The sequence below is a fragment of the Colius striatus genome, chromosome 3 (assembly GCF_028858725.1).
Source record: "Colius striatus isolate bColStr4 chromosome 3, bColStr4.1.hap1, whole genome shotgun sequence".
In the NCBI taxonomy this organism is placed as follows: domain Eukaryota; kingdom Metazoa; phylum Chordata; class Aves; order Coliiformes; family Coliidae; genus Colius; species Colius striatus.
Genome location: NC_084761.1, coordinates 94,058,645 through 94,073,128, shown reverse-complemented (window position 1 = coordinate 94,073,128; position 14,484 = coordinate 94,058,645). Strand labels below are relative to the sequence as shown.

Genomic DNA, 14,484 nt, shown 5'->3' with positions numbered 1-14,484 from the left:
GGAATGCCCAGAGGCTGAGGGCATCCTGCACCTGCATGTGACTCACTTTGCAGGTAACAGTCACAGAGATGAAGGTTGTGTTAGAAATGGTTACAACCACATCAGCTGATTGCAAGCTTCAGTTCTGAGAAATTGGACTCTGGACTCAGTATCTTTGACAATTTGTTGATCTTAATTGTTCCTTAACTATTTATAAATAAAACCTTATTAAAAGAGGTGATCTAGGCAGCCACTTAGGACTCTGCCTGCCTCTTTTGAGTCTGGTTTCAAAAGTCACAGAAACCAGGGGAAAATCCTTTGCTAATTGAAGGTCAAATCTTGTGCATTTGATTAGTTTTTAAAAAATGACAATAATGGGGGAATGAACTGTTCCTCTTCAGAAAGAAAATCATTGTTTCTTTTTTTCTGAGCTACAGAAGGAAACAAGAATGAATAGATTTTCTGGGGCAGGGATCTGACACTGGGATGAGCAGATTCTACATGAGGATGCAGCCCCACTGTACCCAAGGAAAGAAATTCACTCACTTGCCATTGTTGAAGATGACAGTACAGTTGGGCCAGCAGTCATGGTTGGCCTGGCAGAGGTTGGGGAAGATTCCCACACCAACAGCCTGCAGTCCTCTTTGGTCACTGAGGGTAAAGCCATTGCAGTTGATCTAGTCCCAAAACATAGGAAGAAGCATTAAGGAAAGAAAAGCTGAACTCAGCTACATTCAGGATTTCTCAATCCCCTCTGGTGCTTTAGAAGAGGTGTATCTCTACATATCCAGACTTTTAAGGAGAAAGGAAGAGTGTCTGTGAGATTATTGCAGAAAGTAATTGTAGAAACATCACCCCTGGCTAGGATAAAACATGAGCAGAGAGGCAGTGAAAGACTCAAGCAGAGGGGCTCTGCAGAATATTTGCTGGTGATATTCTCTTGGGATGTTAAAGATAAGTTTGGTTTGACCATGCATTGCTCTCCTCCAAATAATTATTTGCTTCCTCCAAATAATTCAGAAAAAGGTCACAGGAAAGTGAATTTGAGGCAGAGGATTGGCAGAAAGCAAAGTTCACGCTTATTAAAATACATATCAGTTAGAAATCAACCTTGAGAGCTACATTCAATCTAGTCACATTTACTGGGTAACCCACAGAGACTGCAAAACCCAGTTACTACTGCTTGTTGGGAGTCAGAGACAGGTTTCAGAATGACTTATGTTTGGGTGACATATATAGCAAGAACAAATTCTTAGCCTCTTCCATATGGTAGGCTATTATCACACATGGACAGAACGGTTTTCCTCTTAAGAGCTGAAACAGCTCTTACAAACGAGGAAATGCAATAGGATACACCAAAGGGAATCATTAACTCGGGTGCTAATTGTTTTGCTTTGTTAATAGTTTTATTTCCTTTCTTAACTGATTCTGTGCTTTGTCTGTACTTCCTTCCCTCCACATGGGCAAGTTCTGTCAGTCACTAACACCTCCATCTCCCTGTACACTGTGAACTTGATTTTCTTTGAGGGAAGGGTACCAAAGGATGTCATGTTCCTTCCCTGTGTTGAGGCTGGCAAAGACAAGTTCTCTGCCACATCAGAGATGGGCAGAGGAGTGAGCAGAGGGTGCATTTTGTCTCAGCTCATCCTGACCCCTTGGGCAGAATTGCTAAGATGAGGGTTTAGTGTAGCCAGGATCCACAGGCTTGTACCAGAGCTTGGGGCAGAGCAGCTGAGCCTTAACAGGCTTCTGGGAATTTCCCTTTCTGCTACATTGAGAATAAAAATGTATAATTAACAAGGTAGGAATGGGTATTACTAAATATATTTAGTATCTTTTACCTATTTTTATCATATATATATAAAAACTACATTTTTATAATGTACATGTAATAATAATGCACACAATATGACACTAATGCATTTGATATAATAGCTACATTCATAAATATACATATTCTATGTGTATTTACTAAAAAGCATACTTAAATATTTGGATTTGATAACTCTATTTACATTTGCTCAGCTCTCCCAGGTGCAGAGAGATGCCCAGTGGGACTTGGGATGACAATACAGCACCTATGGTTCAGTCAGCCACCTGCCTGTATGTTTACACAGAGAAAAGGTGTCTCTGATTTCTTTCTTTTTGGACTGAAAAGGTTTCAGACCTTGCCCTTGCCATACCTCAGTTTTCTAGTGTCAGTGCAGAAGAGCTGCAAATGGGGAATGGGCAGTATTCAAACTGCCTGTAGCAAATGTTGGGGTGAGGGAGCCCTGGCACAGACTGCCCAGGGAGGGTGTGGAGGCTCCTTCCTTGGAGGTTTTCAAGATCATCCTGGACACGTTCCTGTGTGACCTGATCTAGGTGGGATCTGCTTCTGCAGGGGGGTTGGACTGGATGATCTCTAAAGGTCTTTTCCAACCCTACCATTCTGTGATTCTGTGGTTCTGTGAAATGTCCCCAGCTGCTATGGTCTCTTAAGAGCAAGCAAGGCATGAACTCAGGCATCCTTAACTCAGGCTGGTTGAAGACTTTCTCTGGGAAGCTGCCCCTGTTTGCTGTCCCACCACTCTCACGTACCACTCCGAATATGTGGGAGATGTACTGCATGCCAAACTGCTGGCTCTGGGGTGGCCAGAACTCCAGGAAGTTCTCCACATCAACATGGAGCTCCTTCTTCTCCTCCTCGCTGAAGCTGTCCACGTGGTTCTGCAGGTCATCGATGGAGACCAGGCAGCCCTCTGAGAGCCCACTGCCTTCCCTCACTATCTTCCACATGATGCGGGCAGCCAGCCTGGACAGGAGAGAGACCCAGGTGTTAGCATCACTGCAAGGACAGGGACCCAAGGACCATCCAGGTTCATTTCATGGCTGGGAAACTGTATGCAGACAGACCAAGATGGGCTCAGCATTGGATGGCAGATGGTTGGTCACTATCCAGGGGCTTTAGAAGGAAAAAGAGATGCAGAGTTTTGCCCTGTCATCTATGTTTTCATCTGGAGAAGTGCTACAGAGCTCCAGATCCCCAGCCCTTCACAAAAGCTCTCATTTCCTTAAGGATTCCTTCATTTTCTCATGACACAGCCAGGATGTGGATACAAACTGATCCAACACAGGGCTACCAAGACGATGAAGGGACTGGAACATCTCTCTGACAAGGAAAGGCTGTGAGACCTGGGGCTGTTTAGCCTGGAGAAGACTAAAGGAGGACCTCATCAATGCTTATAAATACCTAATGATGTCAGAAGCAAAGGGTGACACTTTTTCTGTAGTATCCAGTGACAGGACTAGGGGTAATGGACATAAACTGCAGCACAAAACATTACACTTGAACATTAAGGAAAAACTTCTTTGGTGCTGAGGTGAGGGAGCCCTGTCCCAGGCTGCCCAGGGAGGGTGTGGAGGCTCCTTCTCTGGAGTTTCCAAACCCAATTGGACACATTCCTGTGCCTCCTGATTGAAGGGAACCTGCTTTAGCAGGGAGTTGGGCTGGATGAGCTCTAGAGGTCCCTTCCAACCCCCACCATTCTGCAAGCATACAATTCTATGCTCCTGTAGAGAAATTCCACTCCCCCTCTTCCACTTTTCACCTGTTTCCTGCTTCCCACACCTCCTAAACCACCCTGGGTGGGTTTGCCTGACCATGTTCAGTTGCAATAGAGTTTTTAGGGCCCAGCACCAAAAAGAAAAAGCAGGAACACAACCCCCTTGCACAGAGATGCTCCTCCAGGTCTCCATCTCCTCAACACAGGAACATTCGTGGCCTTCCCCAAACTGTCTCCCAGCTCCACCCTGTCCAAATTAGGTCTCTCAGCTTTTCTTTTCCACCCTCCAGAGGGATGTCCTGTCTTCTCCCACTGTCCCCAGGCTGCTGGCTCAGGCCTGGGGCCCAGCTCTCACCTGATGTTTTCGGTGGGTGCCTTGCCATGCTTCTTGATGGCAGAGCACTCATTTTTGTGGTCCAGCCAGGCGGCTCTCTGGCAGGTCCGGTCACAGTAGTAGGCAAACTTGCACTGGCCACAGCGGTGGAGCCTCTCCTGCCGTTTGAAGCAGGTGTGACAGACGAGGTGTGTCAGGCTGGAAGGACAGAAAGACCCGTTGGCTCATACTGGTGAAGGGCCAGCTCGCCCCAGCAAGGCTTCTGTCAGCTTTGCTCCCCACACCCACTGTGGATGGACCCCCTGAGACACATCCCACTTGCCCAGTGCTGTTGCTTTTTTGCTCGGCTATGCCACAGAGACAAATCTTTTGTTTAAAGGAGAGCAGCAATAAAGCATTCCCCAGCTGTCAGCCCTCTGGTCTGCAGCTCATCTGCTCCTCCCCAGCGCTGCTGCTGTCAATACCATTTCAGGCTGTTTTCATTCTCTGTCTGGCCCATGCTGAAGCACCAGCCACCCATTTGCTGAGCAGAAGGCAGATGCCTAATGAATCACTGGTCCACGCAAGCAAGAAGAACTACACAAAGGCAAAGAGCCAGGCTAAGAGCTTTGCCTACCTGCACAGAAATGACCCATCCCCCAAGCACTATTCTTGGGTCCTGCATGAACCAGACCATAAAATGAAGCAGCAGCCCCCACTGTGGCTAAGAGACTTAGGAAAACCTTCAGAGAGAGGTACCAAATGGAAGCATGTCTCTGAGATGTCCTAACTGCCCTCCTAAGCTTTCCTTAGGCACAGGCATGCTGTGGGCATGAAAATATACATCAGAAATGCTTTGCTAGTGAGCAGGCCAGAAGTGTGGCACAATGAAGAAGACTGATAGATCAAAGTGGTTGTACAGGGAAACCCTGTATTTGTGCTGTTTGAAACCAAGATACCTTTGCATGGATTAAAATGCAGTTTTGTTTGTCACTTCTTTTTTGCCACTGTGCCAAGGATGTAGCTGTGCTAGATGCATTGCACTTGGCAACTGTGATGTTGTGTTGGAAATCACATGAGGAAACTAAGACAATGGCCTCCTTCAAGGTAGATTTTCTTATCACAGAGGGATTTATGTCTTCTCCTCCTTCCTTTGGTCACCATATATGTCTCTTGGCTGTCCACCATCATGAGACAGCAGCACAGGGACTGTCTTGGTCCCAGTGATTCCAGACATTAGTGAAGGTCTGAGGGACCAAGGCAGGCTCCCAAAAATCCTTCAAGCACAAATACTGAAGCATGAATGGATTCTTTCAGCTGTTCAGGGATGGAACACCAGCAGCTGAAGACAGGATAGATGAACTCTCAAGAGCTCACAGGAGCATTGGCTGGGGTAGGACGTGGGGTGGGCTGGCTGCAATGTCAAGCTGTGGGAGCAGTACTTGCATTTATGATCTCCATAAGATTTTATTAATAAATCCAGATCTTTCATCTTCACAAGGGTGGTATGTTGCTGAGCTGTGAGCATCAATGACTTGCTGCTGGTCAGTAGCCCAGAATATGCCACCCATGGAGGCGGTGTTAAACATCACAGGAGATGAGCACGGTGCCTGATGTGAGGATGTGCCCTGCTCTCAGGGCACAAAGTCCTCCCTGTTTAGTCTGGTGTGAGCTTTAGCACTGTGCTCTTTAGGCCACTTAAAGCCTTTCTACAGATGGGCTAGAAATACTGATTTCTTCTCCAAATCTAAAAGCCTGACGTGTCTTTCTCTGGTGCCAGCAGCAGTGAGTGCTTCTGACTGCTCCTGGCTCTGCAGTTTAACCAGCTGAGAGCTTACTGTGAGTTAGACAGTCATGGGGTAACTGGGAAACACCTTTCAATAGGAGCAGGTTTCTTCTTTCAGGAGTTCAAAACGGGATTTCCAAGAAGCACCCTACAATTGTATGTATGTAACTGTAACCAAGGGCTGGAGGGAAGAATATATCAGTCTAACCTGATATCCCTCCCTCCAGGAGCATCCAGGGTCTAGGACCAGGAGGAAACCTCCCCCATGTGCCTGTTTCACATGTCCAGCTGCTTGTTCTCTCATTGGGAAGGAGGGGGAGACACTTTGGTCTCCTGCCCAAACAACTTTGGGACTTTCCTCTTGCTGATAGAGAAGCTTTTTCCTTCCTGATTTGGTGTCCCCAGCTGTCTGCTTCTCCAGGCAACTGCCCACTTGGCCTCCAGCCAGGCTTGACAGCACAGGAGATTTTAAATTCCCATCACTTAGATACTGCTGGTCCCAGGACAAAAGTTCTTCTCATTGCAAAAACCTCACTGAGCACAGAGGCTTCATTATCAGAGGAAAGTCAGCATTGCCACCAGCCCATAGTGGGGAAACTGAGGCACGGGGAAGTCAAAGTCACTGATGATCACATGAGGGATGTGGGAATCAGTCCCACAGCCCCAGAGTCCCTGGCCCCAGGACTGTCCTGCCTCTCCACTATACAGGTACATACATATAAACATACCTCTGTGTATTTATATCTATCACAGTACATTTAAAACACACTTTCAGTCCTCTGGCAATCTATGTGAGCTGCTGACACAGTCCACCCTGTGCCTTGGCTCTTGCAGGATTCAGAGGGCCATTGATTTAAAGCAGGATCACTCACAGCAGACAAAACTGAGTGTGAAAACGAGGTTTGGAAGATGACAGTGAGCAGTGCTGGAGAGAGACTGATGCAAGGTAGGCACCCGGGATGAGCCAGAAAGGAGCACGTGTCCAGGAAGGGGGAGGCAGCCAGTTGCATAAAGCCAAATGAAAGAGCTGGGAGCTGGTGAGAAATGCCAGACTGTGCTCTGTCAGCTGTCAAGTCAGGGGGGTAGAGAGGTGCAAGAGAGATTACTGTCCTTGTAAGGCAAAGCAGAGCCAGAGTGCTGATAAAACCCACATGGTTAGGTTGTGTTGGGAAGCACGGGGAGATATCTCACACAGAGCTCCCTCCTGCTGCCTGCAAGCTTTGAGGGCAGTCAGAAAGGCAAAAGGCAGTTACAGAAGTGTCCCTGTAAAGAGGAACGACAGGTTGAAGAAGAGTATGGTGCAACAAAACTCAAGTCTTCAAAAAAAGACTTGTCTATCCCCAGCTCTCTAAGAACATGAAAACACTGAAATGCTGGCTTTGCATTTTGCCATTTATTGAATAAGGTGTCCAGAGTGTCCAAAGCAAACCCCACTGATGGGACTCACTGCCAGCCCTGGAAAGCCCTCATTCTTCAGGAGATGCAGAAATGCACAAAAAAATACTATACAAGACCTGCCAAGGAGGTGAAGGAACAGTTCCTGTGGTATTGAAACTGCAGACACAATTACTCATAGCTGATCTGACTGGTAGGTGTGAGAAATACCACATCTCCTACAAAACCTTCACAGGATCCTTCCTGCTCAGAAAAGGTTTGAAAGAAGACTGGATTTATTGGTAATGGGCATTAGCAGGACTCCAGGTGCTCAGGCTCAACTCTTGGTGAAGGAAGAAAATCAGGAGACACGGGTATCTGAGATCTATTGCCTAAATCTTCAACTAACATTGTTTGACCACTGCCTGACCCTGCAAGCACTAAAACTCTCTGTACTCTTAGGCAGTTGTGCAAACTCCTGCTGTTCCAGAGCCAGACACCCCAAAAGGCAACAGTAAAGGCCCCAGGGCTTGACCTTCTGCCAGGCTCTGGTACCATCTGACCTGGAGGTAGAGAACATCAAGGACACCAAAGGCTTTCAGTAACCCACAGTCTCCCCTCTCACACCCTCTGCAATGGTTAAGGATCCTAAAGACAGAGGGAGTAGCCTGAGGGTAAACCCAAGTCTCTCAGCCTGTAGAAATCATGGGTCTATAAAACCTTCTGTCTGGCCTAGAACACAACCCAAAATGGCTCCAGGTAGCCCAAAATTGTCTCTGGAGAAAGGGCAGCCCATGCCTGTGTGGTCACGATGCTGCTTGGCCAGGCAGCACTGAAAATTTCTGGAGAGGAACACAAGTAGATAGCTCTGGTGTGACACCTACCCAGGAGCCCTGGAGGTCTGAACCCTCAGAGGCTCAGTGTCCAGCTTCCCTTGCTTTAACCCAGGGATGATAAAACTGCTCTCTGCTGTGTCTATGTACACCATTCCCTTGGGGTGATTACTAGCCACTGCCATCTTCCCCATTTAGTGAGGACTACTTTTTTTCACCCCATCCGAAAGCAGGGTCTCCATTAGCACAGTGATGTCTCCAGCTTGTCAAAGCCTTGTCAGGTCAGGGGTTTAGGAGTGACTTGGAGGGCAGATGCCACTGATTGACTCACTAAATGACTTTCTGGGGAGTCTCAGGTTTCCTTGGCCTCTCATGCAAGCATCAACCCAGCTGAACTCTCAGGAGCTCATGAGCTCTGATGTTACATAGATGAGATGCATGACTACTACTGATCCTGGACATAGCTGCAGTCACAAAAGCAATGATTCAATGTGCCAGCCAACAAATGCAAGAGGTGACAGAGCACTGTCAACTAAACCATGGCTCTTGCAAGCATGGCTCTCAGTGAGAGCAGAAGAAAGAAATAGCTCTTGTGACTGCTTGGACTGGGTTCAGACAGATTAAGATCTGTTGGACCTGCCAGGACAGAGGGTGCTGAGCACTGACACAGGAAATATATTCTCATCACTGAGACATGCATAACCCAAACATCTGCCAACCATTTCCCATCCAGTACCCACAGCATCTCATTCACTGATCTGGAAAAGCAAAGTGAGATGGCTGTAGTGTAAAGGAATAAAAGAAGGATTTCATCAAACAGCTAATGGGCATGATGAGAAGCTCACAAACTACTTAACATGAGTTTATTCTATTCTGTACATGCCAGATGGCACACACAGGTGACCTAACTTATACCAAAGTCATATTTATTATTGGCTGCCTAGGCATGTGTCTCCTCAAGGTCCTACAAAGGACAGCATAACAATAGCCTAAGATGTAGGAAAGTCCACTTGGCTTTCAAAGCAGAGGCTGTAACACTTTAAACACAACAGCCTAAGGAAATGCACCTACTCTTTCATCAGTGAAAGAAAAAGGGAAGGATTTAACATCTGGCTTAAAGCTAGGACACCTATACTGGTGAATTATTAGCACAAGAACAGTTTTACTCCTTTAAAAGGGAGTAGGAGCTCAGTACTTTTATCTTGAAAATGTCAGGAATGACACATCCTGGTTTGTCTGATTTGAGTGGAGGATTTCTTTCAGGCTAATTTTAGACTGTCTTATTTTTAGTCATTCCAGGTTTCTCTGCCTCTTTTTAGAAGTGAGGGTGTGGTTTCCTTTTAAAAAGCTAGGTTTTTCTCCCAGGTTTTATTTAAGCTTTTGAACAAGTGATAAGATATTTGAGTTAATGAAAAAATCAAACCCCAGAAAGTTGTAAAGAACCTGAACATAAGCACATTATTCTGCTTTTATTGGGATCAACTCAGAGAATTTGTTTCCATAAGCTTTTCAGAATCATACCCTGATCTAGGTGAACCTGCTTCTGGAATGGGGTTGAACTAGATGATCTCTAAAGTTCCCTTCCAACCCCTGCCATTCTATGATTCTATGATATCATTATGGAAGAATTTGTTTCTTATATCCCTAGGTCATCCCAGCTACAATAACGAGCTCCCCACGTTTCCCTTGCAAAATGTTTTGGGCCTGCTTCATACACCAAAAAGGAGTGCAAATAAAAAATGCATGATCTCAGGCTTTCAGCAGTTTGCAGATCACTCATCAAGCAGATCTTCAGGTGATCTTGGCTTTCTACCACATGACACTGTTTACCTTAACTACTGTCTCTCAAACCCCACCAGTTAAAGAGCAAACCTTCTCTTGATGAAGGTTGACAGAGATATATTGGGCATTTCCATGCCTGTAGGAAATGTAAACTCTTACAGGCTTGAGAGCCAACTGTTGTGCCAGAGGAGAAGGTCACATACTGTACATTGAGCCCAGGCAATGGGAATGCCTTCATTCTGAAGGAGGCAGTGAGGAAAGAAGACCTGGGATCTTCAAAGAGAAAGTGGAGAGAGAAGGAAGGATTAAACATGTAAGCAAAGCACTAGAGAGAGCTTCAGTGAGAGGTAATGTCAATGGGGAATGCACAGGGGCTTTGCAAATTGGAAAATGACCCCAACAAAGGTAAAGAATCCCTTAAGAAGATCTATTTCCAAACTTCTCCATCTATTTGAGAGCAAAGCAGGCCAGACACTGGTGTTTTCTGAGTGCTCTTTCAGCTGTCAACAGTAAGGCTGATTCAAAGACAGATCAGCACTTTATTCAAACAGCAAAATACTGGAGATCATACTGAGCTCTGCACTCCTCCTCAAACAGTATTCACCATCTCTCTAAAGGTCCAGGTAGAAGTATCAGGCTTGATGCAGGAGTCAACACCAGGTAACCACTGTGGTAAGTAAAAGGTTGTAGAATCATAGAATGGTTTGGGTTAGAAGTGACCTTTATAGGTCATCTAGTCCAAGCCCTGCTGCAATGAGCAGGGTTAGCCTTGTAAGTCATACCCTGCTCTTAAAATGTAAGAACCTGTGAACTAGCTGATGTCCATAGGACTCTTCTTTAGCTTCACTTTGAGTTTTGTGTACTTCTGGACTACAAGTCTCTGGCTATATGGGTAAGAAACTGCTGTTCAGATGACCGTCACTGGTTGGAGTGTACAAGCCCTCACCAGCCTTAATGACTTCAGGGACTTTCAGTGACCTTCAGAGTCTCCTGTGACCTTCAGGGCATTCCAGGGCAGGATGCTGTCTGCAGATTTAGGTAGTGAGATGTGCTCATCTGTACCCTCCGTGTCTAAGTACAGATCCCATCAAAACACTCAATGGGGTCTGTAAAGCCATTCAGCTCAAAGGTAGGTGGCTGTGTTTGGTGTATAGTGCTCCATGATTATAACAGGACTGGATTCACTTGCCTGGACATAGGAGCCTAGTGTTATTTTAGGCTCTGCAGGGACATCCATCTGGCCTGAGAGGAGGCCTGATTCTCATAAATCCTGTTTTGTACCTGTCAGCCTGAGAGGATGTCTCAGACACTCTTGGGCATCAGATTACACTAAACACCTATGGCAACTGAATCCTGCCCTTAGCTCTATGCAGCCACTTATAACAGACCTTAGTTTTGCATGTCTTAATTTCCAAGCTGAGCCTCAAAGCATATTGCTGGAGAAGCCATCACATAACCTTGTAGGCTGGTCCAGTTATACTGATGGGTTTTACTTGCTCAGAGTCTGATGGGTGATAACAGAGGTTTGTCAAAGAAAATACTTCTCCTTTTCCTGGAAAAACAGAATCCTCAACACCTCCTTAAACTCAGCCTTCTACTGAAAGACAGACATTCATACAGTGCAGTTGGGTGACAGGTCCAAATCAGTTTGTCAGTTCCTCACATCAATATATAGAGAAGGGCCCTTGCATCATTTAAAAGTGCAGTGCATCCACACTTTCTGCTGTAAGCTCCTAACATCAGATGCCAAGATTAGTTGTTCAGGCTCCTTAGATCCCTGCACAGCCAGGACAAAGAGGTGTGTTCTTCTGATAGTTTCTCAGAGGATGAAAGGTAGGTTTCTGCCATGCAGCAGTCCCATGGAGGGGTTTCTCACACACCTGCAGTTAAACATCTAGAGCAGACAATGTAGGTTTTTGACTCCACAGTTATGTTCTTCACCAGGTCCCAAGCAGTTACACAGAAGATCACAGAGTGGCCACTCTGTGTGATGATTGTCATCCATACACATCACACACACAACTTGATTTCAACAGCAAAATCAGGAGCAGGATTTCACTGGCTCTGCATCCACACTGGGACCAGATGTCTCAAAAGACTGAGCTCTTGAAAGGGCTGCAAAACACAGACCAGTTCTGCACTCTCGTGCTGCTGTGGTGGCCTTTATGCACAAAGAAAGCTGAGCTCTCTGGAAAATGTGGTCACATATTTGGTAGAACCTGAGCTGAAAAATCAAACACATCACTCCTATTTGAATCCCATATCCATGGCACACTCCATTCAGCAAGAGACAAAGATGCTGAATAGATTTAGGGTGGGGGATTCTGGACTTTGGGTCTCCCAATGCAGAGTGAAACCCTTTCTGACAGTGTACACACTTATACATGTGTGTTTGTGGGCAAGGAAAACACTTGCCTCCTTATTGAATTCTTCTTCCCTGCAGGGGCAACAGTTTTTTCAGGGCAAAATCAGCCACCATGCCCTAGTGTGGATTTATTCTTGCAGTTCCTACAAGGATCCAGGATCAATTCAATGGGGTTTTATGCAACTGCATACCCTGGGACAGTGGCACCGTGGGTGTAGGAAAAGCATCAGAGCAATTGCCACAAGAAAAATGCATGTTTCCATTACACCTCAGACCCAGGTTATCTTCCAGTAAGCACTAACCAACAAGCATTTAGTTGTCATTGCCTGCTTTGGAGGTTTTAGGAATGCATTTCACCATGGACTAAACAAAGTGCTTTGGAAGAGTGAGTGTTCATTATTACTGCACAGCAGCACAAAGAAGCATCAGGGAAATAAGAATGACTAAAGCCATCCACATCCTACCCAGTTGCAAGGAATGGATGGATTTGCCTCTCCTCCTTGCTGCTCAATGCTCTGTGGGCCCTAAACAAACCCAGCCTGGGGAGGGAAGGAGGCACATCTCTCCCCATCCGAGGTTTTCTGTTGGAAACCTAAGCCTAAGACACACTCTGCAGTCTAAGAGATGAAATGGTGATAGTTTCTCCCCTCATCTCACATTACACAAGTGACATTTGAAAATGCAGTGAAGTTGTATCTCTTCAACGTGGGCAGCTCTACTCATGCATGATGCTTGCAACATTTCACAGGAGAAAAAACCCTCTCAACTAGAAATCTAAAGGCAATATGTTTTCAATGGTCTAAAAGATAACTTGTGTTTTTAATAAGGCATATGGGAGAAATGATTATTCACAGGTACTTCTGAAGCAAAGGTATCACAGCAGGGTTCCAGCTAGTGACACAAGTGAAACTGAAGTACAAGAGCTAAAAGGACATGTCAAGGAGAGGTGGTTTTGTCACTAACTACTGTGATTGGACTCAAGATTAAGAACTCAACATTTTAAAATGAAAAAGTGACATTTTTAATGTGAGCTCCTGCAATCACACATTAAAAACAAAAACTACAAAGTGTCACTGCTGCTGTTGTAAAGATTCATACACGTGTTCACTCACATGCATAAGAGCAAGGAAAGTCAATGAAAGATACAAAATACCTTATTCCCTGCCCTGTCCATGTAATTCCCAGTTCTTTGCTATTGACAGATCACACAGCAGCACAAATCAACTTCACTTACAAGATGACTGGGATTAAAAGCCCAGCATGAGCTTTGCTTGTGCCCCAGGCTTGGTTAGCAGAGATGATTCAATCTGGGAAAGCTCAGTTAGGCAGAATCACTCACCACTCTCTTTAGTGGGCTAAAGTAACTGGCAGTTTATGGGGAAAAAAAATAATCATTCTTAGGACTCATCATCACAGCCCTGAAAAATGTTCAGAAGTTTCCTAAGCCCAGAATAAAAACTTCAGATGACATCTAGCTCCTCAGTTTTAAAGTCTGGGCCAAATTCTGTCTCTCAGTTGATGCATTATAAAGCTGAACAAATTCCATTCATGTCTGAGGCTTTATTCTAGATTTATTCCATGGGAGATTAACACAGAAATTGGTTCTTTGTGTCTTTTAGCTTTAAGGGTATTTAAATGACTCTTCCACTGATTTGAAGGGCAGGAGCAGGCACCTGTGAGCCACAGCAGCAGTGCAGGTTGATCTCACGTTGTTCATCCTTGAAACAAGCAGCAGGGAAAAAAACGTGTGTTTGCACCAGAATTCAGCTTCTGGCTACATCAATGTGAACAGAACTTTAAAACCAGTCTCATGAAAGAGTGGAAGCAGAAACCTGTCTCAGATAAACTCAGCTAGCTACACATACAAGAATCACTTTAACAGAAACAATGTCACTCGCAGAGCTCCACCAGCTTCTAGTTAGAGGACAGCGGGTGGTGAAGCCGCCTGTACAGATGAGGGGTGGCACACACGAGCAGAGCACAGCACAACTCACTTCTATCACACTTTACACATCAGCAAAGTCTTCAGCAAAGTCAGTTTGCAATTGCTGCACCTGAGTTACTCTGAGCCCTGGCAGCTCACCAGAACGTAACACGGGTCTGGTTTTGTGAGGCACCGACACACGCAACCCCATATGGCACATCCCTTGCAGGATCACAGCCTGGAAACACACTGTGCCATGTTAAAAGTGAAAAAGAGCCCTGGGAAGCACTGTCACTGGAAGATGTGAACTTGTCTTTACAGAAGTGCTTCTGGCTTCCCCTGACATGCTTCTCTGGGCTTGTCCAGATGCTTTTACCCACCCGAACAGATTCAATCTTGCATCGAGATTAATTTTGGTCTGTGTTTTAAAAGTGCTTTTCTCTTACCTATCAAAAACCACGGCTGCATAGGCTGTCTCTGCAAAGATGACATCCCCAGGCAAGAATTCCTTCTGGGCTTTCAAACCCCTGCCTTTGCCTTCAGATGTGAACACTTCGACTGACTCCATTCCCCCTTTAGTCAT

General features: G+C 45.6%; 1 protein-coding gene across 2 annotated transcripts in view; it reads right to left on the bottom strand.

Annotated features, from left to right (window-relative positions):
- SMYD1 (SET and MYND domain containing 1) overlaps positions 1-14,484 on the bottom strand; it is a 28,393-nt gene extending 13,909 nt beyond the window's left edge. For both annotated transcript variants that reach the window (XM_010199736.2, XM_010199737.2), the window contains exons 1-4: positions 14,348-14,484; positions 3,880-4,056; positions 2,560-2,773; positions 526-656 (exon numbers count right to left, since the gene is read on the bottom strand). In XM_010199736.2, coding sequence (XP_010198038.1) covers positions 526-656; positions 2,560-2,773; positions 3,880-4,056; positions 14,348-14,484 — 659 coding nt within the window. The remainder of the gene's footprint in view (positions 1-525; positions 657-2,559; positions 2,774-3,879; positions 4,057-14,347) is intronic.